Here is a 14192-nt window from a genome sequence, read left to right on the forward strand (position 1 = left end):
TGCCATCATTTTTATATTTCTATGTAAAAGCCCAAACACCAAAGTTAAATTTTTTGTATTAATATTTACTTGTATACTTCAATTAATATTTTATTTATTTATTTATTTATTTATTTATTTATTTATTTATTATTTTTTTTGAGACAGAGTTTTCGCTCTTGTTGCCCAGGATGGAGTGCAATGGTGCGATCTTGGCTCACTGCAACCTGCGCCTCCCAGGTTTAAGCGATTATCCTGCCTCAGCCTCCCAAGTTGCTGGGATTACAGGCATATGCTGCCATGCCTGGCTAATTTTGTATTTTTAGTATAGACGGGGTTTCTGCATGTTGGTCAGGCTGGTCTTAAACTCTGGACCTCAGGTGATCTGCCTGCCTTGGTCTCCCAAAGTGCTGGGATTACAGGCATGATCCACTGCAACTGGCAATATTTTCTATGAGTTCGTTGTTTTCAGTTGAAAAAAATTCCCACCCTGTCTTAGAAAGAAAAAATGTATAAAATACTTATAAGTAGCTTAAACTATTCTCTCCCATATTTGGATTCTATAATAATTTTTCTAGCACCTCATTTATGAAAAAGCAGGTAGTTTTCAACCCCAAGCAATGCAATGTTTATTTAATATATTCAGAAGTCAGAGGGGAAAAAAAGAGAAAGAAATGAGAAATAGAACAAGCAAAAGATGTCAGAGAAAATAGAAAAAAATTTTAATGAAAATAATCTATTCATATTGGGTTTAGCTAAAAATTCACTGGTTTTGGTCCTTGAACTGCTTTTCTCTCTGATGTCTGCTCAGCTGGCCTCTCAGTATACCTCTGTGTGCCTTGGCATGGCACTTGCCTTCTTTGAAAGATCTCTCAGTAAATTGATGCCTGGTTTTTGGATTTGTTTCGACTCTTCATTGCCGTCACTAAAGAAATAACTGATTTGTAAATTAAACAATCTCCAGTAAACAAAATTGTAAGTAGGTGTTTAAGCCTTGGCTCTCTCCAGAGATCAGAGGCTAAGATGCCTGCTGGAAGGAGGATTACTTTGGCAAGTACTCCCAGAGAACAGGAGCGAGGGGCTGGGAGAGTGAAAGGGAGGAACACCGATTCGAGGGTGCATTCTGAGCTGCTTTCCTCTGTGGACACGGGGGCGATCCCACTGGGACTAGCCTTGGATATCTTCATCCCAGGCACGGAAGACCCAGCTACCTGCTCCCATCTGATTAAGGTTAAACGTTGCCCTAGGAAGTGTTAACTCCCTCACTCCAGGTCTGCATGTGCTCCAGGACTAAGTGGCTGTGATTTCAGAGACGCCCTGAGGCGAAAAGTAAGAGATTTCTACAGTAAGGCTGAGATGAGGCACCTCAGGTCACCTGCATGAAGCGGAAATAAAAGGCAAGTGAGAGGATGTGAGGTGGTCCACAGGGTCAGGAAGTGCGGGACACAGCAGATGAGTAGAAAGGGACACAGCTTTAAAAACTAGCTTCAAAACAACAATCCACGAATGCAGAAAAATGCTGGAGATTTGCTTGGATCTGGAATGATCCCTTTCCTTCATCCTGTTGAAACATACCCTTTTGTCACTGGCAGCTGAAATCAGAGTTCTTGCCAAAAGCCCTGTCAGCAGAAAGTCAACTTTGCCTCATTCTGGTTCCCTACTCTTAGCTCAGTCCTCATCTAGATTACTTATTATGTATTTGTGTCTGCTTGGTCCCAAAAATTTGATTACAAGCTCCTTGTGAATGAGAGGTGGAGTCTTACATTTCATTGCATCCACTCCCTTGGGCCTAGCACAATGCTCTATGGATTACGTGGCCACCTGGATCCCAAACTTTCCTGTTTTTGAGACAGAGTTTTGCTCTTGTTGCCCAGGCTGGAGTGCAATGGCACGGTCTCGGCCGACACAACCTCCGCATCCCAGGTTCAAGCGATTCTCCTGCCTCAGCATCCCGAGTAGCTGGGATTACAGGCATGCGCCACCATGCCTGGCTAATTTTGTATTTTTAGTACAGATGGGGTTTCTCCACGTTGGTCAGGCTGGTCTCGAACTCCCGACCTAAGGTGATCTGCCCGCCTTGACCTCCCAAAGTGCTGGGATTACAGGCGTGAGCCACCATGCCCGGCCTGGATCCCAAACTTTCACACTGTCTGGGAAGGTCACACCTGGTGACAGATTTTATCAAGTTATATAAACTTGATAGTATAGTCATTCTTGATTTCTAATTATGAATTAGAACTTTGGTGTCTTAGGTTTGAAAATGACCTCAAAGAGAATAACACCAGTGTGAATAACTTGACACTCCCTTATGCTGAAATTATTACTGCCTATGCAAGGCAGATGGACAAATTTCAGAACCAGCCCATCTCTTTCAGTGAAGTGCTCATTCTGTTTTCAACTCTCTCAATCAAGAGACTTCCACAATTTTCTCTAGGAAGACTGTAACATGGCCAGGTGTGGTTGCTCATGCCTGTAATCCCAGCACTTTGGAGGCCAAGGCAGGATGATCACCTGAGGTCAGGAGTTTGAGACCAACCTGCTCAACATGGTGAAACCCCGTCTCTACTTAAAAATACAAAAATTAGCTGGGTGCAGTGGGACACACTTGTAATCCCAGCTACCTGGGAGGCTGAGGTAAGAGGATCGCTTGAATCCAGGAGACGGAGTTCACAGTGAGTTGAGATCACACCATTGCACTCCAGCCTGGGTAACAGAGTGAGACTCCCTCTCAAAAAAAAAAAAAAAAAAAAACCTGTAACATATGTTATCTGTGTAGACAGTGTTTCAAGTTTTAAGCTAAAATTTCCCCATAAATTCACTACCTCTATTTCATTTTTTACCTATTAAGTAAATTCCTGTTTTGCAGTACTGCAAAGAAGCTACATAATAACATTATTAATACATTTTCTAGTCACATTTTCAAGCTGGATGTTTGAAAGATTGTAACATGGAAGTTGTATAAACTAGAACCCACTCCATTTTTTAAAAGGCAAAACCTAAATGCATAAAATTACTTAAAATGCTGAAGAAAATAAATTCCTTGGGTTTCATTCCATGAAGGGTATCACTACCTCTTTTGTTTTGCTATCTCCATAGTTAATGTCTTATAATTTTGAAATCTAACAAAAGCAAAAGATAACAAGTGACAAAGTAAAATTCATGTCTAAGGAAGTATGAAAACAAAAATTTATTTTCTGCATGTCAGAACACTCAAGAAAAAGTTCATATGTTTCATAGTATATATATGTATATTATAAAAATAAACCACCATAATTTTTTTTTTTTTTTTTGAGATCCAGGAGTCTTGCTGTCGCCCCAGGCAGGAATGCAGTGGCCTGATCTCAGCTCACTGCCAAGCTCCACCTCGCCCAGGTTTCACGCCATTCTTGCTGGCCTCAGCCTCTGCAGAGGCAGCTGGGACTACACACACGTGGCTAATTTTTTTGCATTTTTAGTAAGAGACGCGGTTTCACCATGTTTAGCAGGATGGTCTCAATCTTCCCCTGAGCCTCGTGCTCTGCCTGCCTCGGCATCCCAAGTGCACTGGGAATACAAGCGTGAGCCACCGTGCCCAGACCGTGAAAATTTTTTTAAAAAATTGTTGTTACTTCCAATGAAAACACTGAAGGAAGATCCTTTTAAATTTTCCTCAAAAGAAAGATTTTTATCTTTGCTTCCAAATTTATGTTTTCAGAAGGACCAGGAAACAATGTTTAATAATAAAGACAAGTGGGCAGTTTCCTCAGACTTTGTTCTGGAACTTACCTTGTGTACGTTACGCAAACAAGTTGATAAAGGGAGAGCACAAGAAAATGTTCAAGTTGGCACTGGGCACGATGGCTCACACCTGTAATCCCAGCACTTCGGGAGACCAAGGCAGGCGAATCACTTGAGGCCCAGAGTTCAAGACCAACCTGGGCAACATAGTAAAACCTCGTCTCTACAAAATATACAAAAATCAACCAGGCATGGTGGTGCATGCCTGCATCCCAGTTACTCGGGAGGCTGAGGCACAAGAATCACTTGAACCTGGGAGACAGAGGTTGTAGTGAGCCAAGATGGCACCTTTGCACTCCAGCCTGGGCAACAGAGCAAGACATTGTCTCAAAAAAAAAAAAAAAAATTACTTCAAAGCACATAGATTATCATCTTCAATCCTGCCTGCCTTATCGAGACATGATAACTTTTTAGAGAAAAGCAACTTCAGTGGCCACTCAATTATATAGCACTTACTGCATGTCAGGCACACTGTTTCCCACAACAACCCCATGAGATAGACACTTACAATACCCATCTTCCAGATGAGGAAACCAAAGTACATATAGAGAAAATAACTGACTAAAGGTCACATGGCAAGTGTTGGAGCCAGGATTCAAACACAGGCATTAGGGTTCCAAAGGATTTCCTCTTTCTGGAATTCTGTTACCTCTCTAATACTATACTTCCAAGAATGAAAGCCTTCCATGTAAAGAATGAATATACTGAGCAACTGTGAGGCCTTATGTCGAGTGAATTTGGAAGTAAGAATGTCCTCAGAGACCAGGTACAGTGACTGTTGCCTGAACCCCAGGGCTTTGGGAAATGAACCTGTGGGAGGATCACTTGCGAGCAAGAGTTTGAAACCAGCCTGGGTAACATAGTGAGACTCTGTCTCTACAAATAATTTTTTTTTTTAATTAGCCAAATGTGGTGGTGCGCACCTGTAGTCCCATCTACTCTGAGGCTGCAATGAGCTATGATCGTACCACTGCACTCCAGCCTGGGTGACAGAGCAAGGCCCTATCTCCAAATAAATGAATGAATAAATAAATAAGAATGTCTTCAGAGTTAAAGGATCAACTGAAACTGACCCCAATCATAGGTCTGCCAAATCACCTTGGAGACTGAATGTTTCAGGATGTTAAACTTTTTGACAACAAGACGAAGGTATTAACTGTTATTCTCAAGTGAACACTGGTAAGCCATGGCAATGTGGAAAAGGCAGTGTCCCAACATCAGGGGCCAGCAATGCCAGGCAAGCACCGTGCAGTGGAGGGGCACTCTCTCGGTTGACTCAAGTATATGATGTATATGATGCCTACCAGGAGACAGACAAATCAGGCCTCCAGCCTGACAATCTCTCATGTTATCTACCCCCATGTGGTTTGATTACAGTGAGAAAGTGCCTAGAGCAGACCTCACAAATATCCAGTCTGCCTGACAGTTATATTTCTAACTAAAAATTGACACTAAGTCTGATGAATAGACTTGGGTGTGTATCGGGATGAATCAGCTTCCTTAGTTCTGATCAGATATGGAGCACTAGAAAGACTGAATTTCTGGAGTCTAGCCCTGCAAGACTGAGGGCCAGATTCTGAACCAGTTTTACCAATATACATATCATCTTATGAGTCTCTCAGCAGCCAACCCTAAGTAAGAATGTCTGCAGAGTTAAAGGATCAACTGAAACTGACTCCAATCATAGGTCTGCCAAATCACTTTATGGAGACTGAATGACTTCCAAGATGTTAAACTTTTTCAGAACCAGGTAAAGGTATCATTTATTTCTCTAGTGACCACCTGACTTCTCCATACATACCACTTAGAAATAATTATATAAGGACCTTCTAAAATCAATTATGGGGCTTTTGGTCTGGAAAGATAAAGGTAACACCGTATGTCTGAAATCATAGCTTGAAAGATTTGGCTAGAATGACTGTGCAATTATTTGTCAACTTCTAGAATAATAAAACTATGAAGTAACCTTTACAAATTGAAGAACATGCAAGAATTAACTAAAAGTGGCCGGGCATGGTAGCTCACACCTGTAATCCCAGCACTTTGGGAGGCTGAGGTGGGCAGATCACTTGAGGCCAGGAGTTCGAGACTAGTCTGGCCAACCTGTTGAAATCCCGTCTCTACAAAAAATATAAAAATCAGCCAGGCATGGTGGTGTGTGCCTGTAATCCCAGCTACTTGGGAGGCTGAGTCAGGAGAATTGCTTGAACCAGAGAGGCAGAGGTTGCAGTGAGCCGAGATCATGCCACTGTACCCAGCCTGGGGGGAAAATAAAAATAATTTTAAAATAGTAAAACATAAAATAAAAGTAAAATTAAAATTGAAGAAGTTGTTTTGGATACATAGATGCATGTTAGTGGATATAAAATCCATTCCAAGGGGATGGACATGCAATCCCTTTAGTGTTTACTGAATTCCCACTAAATTCAGGGTACTCAGCTGGGTGCTTCAGAGAACACATGACAAGTGAGAGGTAGCAAGCCCCAGTTCTTTACTCTTAGGTTGTTCGCAGGCTAGTAGAAGGCAAACACCCAAAAAGCCTCAAGGGAAAATAGATTAATGTGAGTAGGACAAAGGAAACGGATCTCGTCTGCTGAAATAGTGTGGCATCACCAGACATCCTTAACACCTATGTAAGCAAGAATCCCTTCCAGATTGCTGGGCATGGTGTTGTCAGGATCACTTCATCTCAGAAATGTCCTTACTTTCTGCCTTGGCTCCAGAACCTCCAAGCATGGAGTCAGCTTCTTGTTGGAAGAACTGTTTAAGATGCAGTTTCTTACAAGGTGGTACCTTCTTGAATAAACAGTGCTCCATCTTCAGAAATCCAACATCTCTATCTCACTCCTCAGGCTGCCCCCTCCACCTACAAAAGCAACCTCAATCATCCAAAAATAAAACAGAAAACGAAGGCCGGGCGGGGTGGCTCACGCCTCTAATCCCAGCACTTTGGGAGGCCAAGACGGGCAGATCACGAGGTCAGGAGCTCGAGACCATCCTGGCTAACATGGTGAAACTCCGTCTCTACTAAAAATACAAAAAAATTACCGGGCGTAGTGGCGGGCGCCTGTAGTCCCAGCTATTTGGCAGGCTGAAGCAGGAGAATGGTGTGAACCCGGGAGGCGCAGCTTGCAGTGAGCCGAGATCACGCCACTGCACTCAAGCCTGGGTGACAGAGCGAGACTCCGTCTCAAAAAAAAAAAAAAACAAAACAAACAGAAAAGGAATATTTGGGACCCTCCAAAGCCACCCCCAGGTACATCTGAATGAGCTGTCTCCCTAGACTAGAAGTAGGCACCAAGGCCATCGCCATAGTTTAGGCAAAGAATACAGAAAATCACCAGTCAGGAGCCTGTGGGTACATCTGATCCCATGGACTGGCACAGACTGGAAAAATTTAAGATCGAAGAGTGATAACTGCACAAGTTTCGAAAACGAAGGCACTCGATGATGGAAGGTGGTGTAACAAGAATCAGGAAGGGGCATCCTCCCCAAGCCCCACCCTACTCTTGTACAAGGTCAGCACAGAAAAGGGGATTATGAAATAAAACAAAATTAATTCTCTCTTAGTATTACTTTAGAATTCTTTCAAGTCCCTTAGTTATAGTTCATAATCTTCGCCTCCTTAGAAATGGAAATCATAAATTCAAGGCTTTTTAATTTCATTTCATTTCATTTTTTGTAAAGGTTGCAGATTTGCATGAATACCTGTAGAGATAAAACCTGTTTTTCCAAGAGGGAAGTAGTTAAGCAAATGCCCTCTGGCATCCCCTAGCTCTGTCTTATTTGCTGTGTTATCTTTATGCAAATTACTTCTGAACAATCTCAGTTTTCTCATCTGCAGAATGGGAAATATAATCCTATTTAGGATTATGATGAGATATATATTAAAAAAAAAAAAAAAAAAAAAAAAACCGGCCGGGCGCGGTGGCTCATGCCTGTAATCCCAGCACTTTGGGAGACTGAGGCAGGCAGATCGCCTGAATCAGGCGTTCGAGACCAGCCTGTCCAACATGGTGAAACCTCGTCTTTACTAATAGTGCACAAATTGGCTGGGCATGGTGGCAGACGCCTGTAATCCCAGCTACTTGGGAGGCTGAGGGAGGAGAATCTCTTGAACCCAGGAGGCGGAGGTTGCAGTGAGCCACTGCACTCCAACCTCTCCGACAGAGCGGGACTCCGTCTCAACAACAACAAATCCAAAAGGCCCTTACTTAAGCCCACTGCCTGGCACATATCAAACTGACAATCGTGCAATCGTGTTTTTAAGCCAAAGTCACTGTAAATTTTTAAAACACAAAACAAATGGCAAGCCGGAGCCATATCTCCCTACAGTCTGGATAAATATATTTAGATGACCATTGGCTGGAGTTTTTAGGACCAGCCCAGGCTCTGTGGGCCAAGAATCGCCGCAGGAGCAAACCGATTTGTTGGCCGAGAATTCCGGCAAAAACTTGTCAAGTTGGCAGACGCACTCTCCAAGCCCTTCTCAAGTGCCCTCGCTGCGCGGCCGCAGGGCTGGAGTGAGACGGCCGGTCAGAGGCGCGTTTCTCGGCGTCCACCCAGGAACCAGACGCCCGCTGGACTTCAGCTCGGCCGGACGCGGGGCACTGGCGCGGACAGATTCCGAGGAGCCTCCTTGGGCTCCCCTCGCCCAGGGCACACTCTGCTCACCTGCCGGGTTCGGCGACTCCGCGGTGACCAACAACAGCGGCGGCAGCAGCAGCCGCAGCAGAAGCGGCAGCGGCGGTGGCAGCCCCGGGCGCCCGCTCGGACCGGCGCGGGTCATCGCTCCACCGCCACAACCTTCCACTGCGCGATCAGGCGGCCGCGGCGGCCTGCGGTGGCAGAAGTTGCGAGAGCGGCTCCTGGTCGACCCGGGGGCGCCGCCTCTCCGAGGTGGGGCGTCCTCAACTTTCCTGTTTCATGAGGCGCTGCTCCGGGCTCTGAGGGGCGAGGACGCTTCACGTGGTGGCCTGGGACCCACCCCGCCTGGGAAAGGCGGGTCCTTTCGGTCTGACCCTCTAGCAACCCGTGGGCTGGTCTGGGAAAGTTCCCCAGCTGCACTTATGGGAAATGCAGAGGCTGCCTGCCGCTTTCCTTGGCAGTTTTGCGGCCCAAGCTTGGGCGAATCAGTTCACATCAACACCACTGCTAGCCTCTGCTTCCGTGGTCGACCTTTTATCTCCAGCAGCGGACCAGGCGCCAGGGCCAGGGTGACACGTGTGCCCTGCCTACACGCAGCTCGGATCCTCTGCTGTTTCTGGAGAGGCCTCCACGGGTCCATTTCCCTCAGCGATTAGCGTGCCCCTCCTTCCCGGGCTGTTTAACCTAAATCCATGTGCTGGAGCTCAGATTTTTTATCCTTTTTGCTTCCTCTTCGTTGGCTGGAGCCACCACGGGACAGTGATTCAGAAGGGGCTGACACTAAACACGCTCCTACGTTTCTGTGGAGTCCCCATTTCTGTGTGGGGTCAGTGAAAGGTGACATTGTGAAGTAGTCAAAAGTTATGCCTTGGGTGACATTGTGAAGTTGGCACAGGGTGCCCTAGGTGACATTGTGAAGTAGGCAAAAAGCATTTCATTCATTCAGTCAGCATTGGCTGGGCCCATGTTATCCTCCAGGTACCAGTGATACAAAGACAACTAAGAGCCTCACCACAGACAAAAAGAACTAAGCCCGCGGGGCGCGGTGGCTCACACCTGTAATCCCAGCACTTTGGGAGGCCAAGACGGGCGGATCACGAGGTCAGGAGATCGAGACCATCCTGGCTAACACGGTGAAACCCCGTCTCTACTAAAAATAGAAAAAATTAACCGAGTGTGGTGGCGGGCGCCTGTAGTCCCAGCTACTCGGGAGGCTGAGCCAGGAGAATGGCGTGAACCCGGGAGGCGGAGCTTGCAGTGAGCCGAGATCGCGCCACTGCACTCCAGCCTGGGCCACAGAGCGAGACTCGTCTCAAAAAAAGACAAAACAAAACTAAGCCGTATAGATAAAAAAGTACACAGAAGTTGCCATTCTGCTGTATTAGAGCTATGTTTAAGGTGCAGTGGGAGAGGGGAGAAGGGAACAAGCCACCACTCAGATGGAGGCTTCAGCACCTTACTCTTCCTCTTGACCTTTCTTCTAAGCTTAACCCGGGTGTCAAGGAGAGATGAGAAGAGAGAATAAGAAGTACCTTTCATAACGGGGAAAATGCACTTGTAATTGTTAGGAAAGATAAAAAACCTAAAAGTACATCAAATCTCTGTGCAAATTGTGAAACACAAGTCACAGTTTTGTGGTCCAGGTACCATGGCTCATGCCTGTAACCCCAGAACTTTGGGAGGCCAAGGTGGGAGGATCACTGGAGCCCAAAAGTTCAAGACAGGCCTGGGCCAAATAGGGAGACTCCATCTCATTTTTTAAAAAATTAAAATTAAAGTCACAATTTTGTTTAATGACATTTACTGAATGAAGAAATTGAGGACATTGTGAAAGTTGCACATTTTCCTTCAAGTTAGAAAATTAAAATGAAGAAAAATTATGAATATTTTGGTTGTGTTATGTTGGGAAGAGAACCACATTAGGCTATTCAAGGAAGTGGTGCCACCCCAAATATTTGAGTCATATTGACCTATAACACCCTCCTTCACCTTACTAACCCTTCTGATCCAAGGAGCCAAGTGTTCTGATGAAGTAAGGTGCATAGAAATGCCCAATGTGAACCTTGAGGCCTTCATTCATCTATTATTTGTCATCAAATATTCGTTGACTCCCATGTTCCAAGCATAGAGTAGTAAACAAAATAAAGTCCCTGCCCTCACACAGCTTGCATTCCAGTAGTGGGGAGCAAATTATACCTATAAACAAATTAATTGGATCAGGACTTCTCTGTCTCAGCACTACTGACATTTTGGAGCAGACAACTCTTTGTTGTTGGGGGGTTGTCCTGGGCACCCCTTGGCCTTTACCTACTGGATGCTAGTAGCACCTCTATTGAAAATGTCTCCAGACGTTGTCAAATGCTTCCATAGGGGAGCAGAATTGCCCCCTAGTTGAGAATCACTGAATTAGATGATGATAAATCTTGCTTTCTTTAAATTGTGCCAGTTTTACATATCTGGGAGGAAAATGAGCTACAAAACTCACACATAGTTAGGAAAATAAATCTCAAGACCCCAATATCACTAAGCCAAGAGAATAGTCAAGCTGGAAACTATGTCAGGCCAACCTGCCTCTCATTTTATTCTGAAATAAGATCGCTACAAAGATAAGAAACTACATCCCTCCCTCACAATTTGCCCACAAGGAAATCCCCTGTGGACAAAGGGCAGTCAGAACTTAAAGTCATCCTTCTGAGGCTCACCCAAGACAAATGCATGTCTGATTGCTTCCTCTGCAGTATTGTTTATGTAAAAATGCAGACTCCCTGAGCCAGAGTAAATTGTGTATTCTGCAGAAGGCTGAGCAAGGACTCAAAAGAACATAACATTTTGTCTCTTTTCTACGTCTAACATGGAAGACCCCACTTTGAGTTGTCTGGTCTTACCAGACTGAACCAGTGTACATCTTACACATATTGACTGATGTCTCATGTCTCCCTAAAATGTATAAAAGTAAGCTGTACCCCGACCACGTCAGGCACATATTGTCAGGAGTCCTGAGGCTGTGGCCCTGGTGTGTCCTTAACTTTGGCAAAATAAACTTTCTAAATTGACTGAGACCTGTCTCAGATCTTTTGGGTTCACATACTAAAGCTGCAATGAGGAGGACCAAAGATGCTGGCTGCTAAATGTTCTCATCACTTCTATAATGGACTTGTGTGGTTTGGGGCTACTCAGCATCCATTATTCTACTTCTGTACCAACTTTTGGTGCAGGAATGCCAACTTTTGGTGAGCCAAGGGTGGAGGTATTTCTACCAGGAGACACAGAAAGGAAGTTTTATTGAATTGGAATTTGAAAGTCCATTACTGAATTGCAATTGGTCTTTTTTTGAGCTCCTCTTAAAACATAAAAATGTGTTTGAATGGGTAAGAATAGGATTGTAGTATTGGTAATTTTGCCTAACTATCAAAAGGAGTAGGAGCGTTGGGTGCAGTGGCTCACTCCTGTAGTCCCAGCACTTCAGGAGGCTGAGGTGGGTGGATCACTTGAGGTCAGGAGTTTGAGACTAGCCTGGCCAACATGGTCTCTACTAAAAATACCAAAAGTTAGCTGGGTGTGGTTGCTCATGACTGTAATCCCAGCTACTTGAGAGGCTGACACAGGAGAATCGGTTGAACCCAGGAGGCACAGGTTGCAGTGAGCTGAGATGGCACCACTGTACTCCAGCCAGGATGACAGAGAGACTCCATCTCAAAAAACCAAAACCAAAACAAAACAAAAGTACTAGGAGCATAACCTCACCTAGGAAGCACCGCTGGGAACTCAGGCTCCTCATCTCAACGGGCAAAGAATCCCAGCAGCTGAGATACTGGCCCAAAGCAAAGGGAACACGGAAAAAAGGTGTAGAAGTCACATATCATTATCTATAGCCAGGTGACCAGTTGCAGAAACAAAGATAGTGATCTCTATTGGCCTCTATATTTCTTTCCTTGCTGTAACATATATGTGGCAGATTGAAAATTTTACAGTTCCAGTTCCAGAATAAAATATGCAAAGTGTAAATTTGTTTCTTTTCCAAAAAAGTGTAATTAACTTAGCATTCAAACACAACCACTGATGGTAATTTTGTTTGCTTGTTTGTTTGTTTGTTTTGTTTTTTTGTAAGACAGGATCTCACTATGTTTGCTCAGGCTTGTCTCAAACTCCTGGGCTCAAGTGATCCTCCCACCTTGGCCTTCAAAAGTGCTGGGATTACAGGTGTGAACCCAGCCAGTAAAAATTTTTAAATACCAAATTTAAAGTTACTCAATTTCATTTGGGCCAAATCCTTAGTGTCTTTTGCCTCCTTTATGTCCTTCCTCTTTTTCCTTAAGGATGACCTTAGCTTCGGGGACTTGGTACTAGATAAGGGACATTTACTCTGTGAGCCACGCTCTTGGCTTAGCGGCCTCCACTAAGATATAGCTTTTTTTCCTCATTCAGTCTGCAGGAATTGCAGTGCCTAGGCATCTGCTGTTGGTATCTACAACTTTACCTTGACCTCAGATTTACATTCCCAGATACTCTGTGTATTAGTTAATGGAATACTAGCTATGATGACAAATAAACTCCAAAAGTTCAATGGGTTAACACACCGAAAGTTTATTGGTGGCTCGTATACCAGTCCAGTGTGGGAGTTCTTAATTAGTAAGTGGCTTTCCTCCATGTAGAAATTTAAGAACCCACCAATCTTTCATGTTGTGGCTCTATGATTCTCTAAGGCAGAAGTTCCCATGCTTTCTTGGTTGAAACTGCCTGTAGTGTGTCAGTAATATATTTTTAGGGCTGCAGACCAAAATAAATACCCATCAGTTCTTTTTACTAAGTAGTTAGGGCCACACAATGCAATAGTAGTCATTTGCTCAGTGTCCTACAGACGGTGCTACATTTCCCTCAAACATGTAAAGTATCCCAGAGAGCTCCATTGATCGATTATAGTGTATTCTTCTACCACTGTTCCCCATGAATATTTACTGTATCCTCAGGTACACTCTGTGCATTCACTGTGGTTGCCAAACTGTGTGGAGGAACCATAACGCTATAGAGTATTGTCTTCCGGCCATGGGAAGAGAAGAGAAAAGCACCCATCACCCCTTCTTCTTCTCTTTTTGTTTTCATTTTTATTTATATATTTATTTTTTGAGATGAGGTCTCACTCTGTCGCCCAGGCTGGAATGCAGTGGCACTATCTCGGCTCACTGCAATCTCCGATTCTCGGGTTGAAGCGATTCTCCTGCTTCAGCCTCCCTAGTAGCTGAATAGCTGGGAATACAGGCGTGCACCACAATGCCTGGCTAATTTTTGTTTTTAGTAGAGATGAGGTTTTCTCATGTTGGCCAGGCTGGTCTCGAACTCCTGACCTCAGGTGATCCACCCACCTCGGCCTCTCAAAGTGCTGGGATTACAGGCATGAGCCACCATGCTTGGCTGCACCCCTGCTTCTTAATAACTTCTGCTTACCTTCCATCGGCAAGAGCTAGACATACTGCCCTATCTTTATGCTAACAAGACTGGGACATGCAGCCTCTAGCTGGGATGTCACTGCTCGGTATGTAAGTAAGAGCATGCATTTCTGGTAGGCAGCCAGCTGTTTCTAACACACTTGGCAACCTCTTCATCCTGACTTGGATACTTGGGTCGTTTGGCTCATTTTCAAACCGCTCTGAGCCCTGTGGGAGTGGCAGTAGGGACTGAAAGCTAGTCTGATCTAGTGTGCATCAAATTAATGAGCCAGTCCTTGGGTTCATATCCCCAAACATCTCCCTCAGTTATTGCTACTTTACAACTCAGGTGCCGTGTGGGATTAT

The 14192-nt window shown here is 44.6% G+C and overlaps 1 protein-coding gene across 1 annotated transcript in view; it reads right to left on the minus strand.

The window, feature by feature from the left end:
- Positions 1-9034, minus strand: part of PLBD1 (phospholipase B domain containing 1) — a 68483-nt gene extending 59449 nt beyond the window's left edge. The window contains exon 1 of the mRNA XM_017873419.1: positions 8431-9034. Coding sequence (XP_017728908.1) covers positions 8431-8545 — 115 coding nt within the window. The 5' untranslated portion in view covers positions 8546-9034. The remainder of the gene's footprint in view (positions 1-8430) is intronic.
- Positions 9035-14192: the final 5158 nt, after the last annotated feature.

The sequence above is a fragment of the Rhinopithecus bieti genome, unplaced genomic scaffold (assembly GCF_001698545.2).
Source record: "Rhinopithecus bieti isolate Rb0 unplaced genomic scaffold, ASM169854v2 scaffold_110, whole genome shotgun sequence".
Classification (NCBI taxonomy): domain Eukaryota; kingdom Metazoa; phylum Chordata; class Mammalia; order Primates; family Cercopithecidae; genus Rhinopithecus; species Rhinopithecus bieti.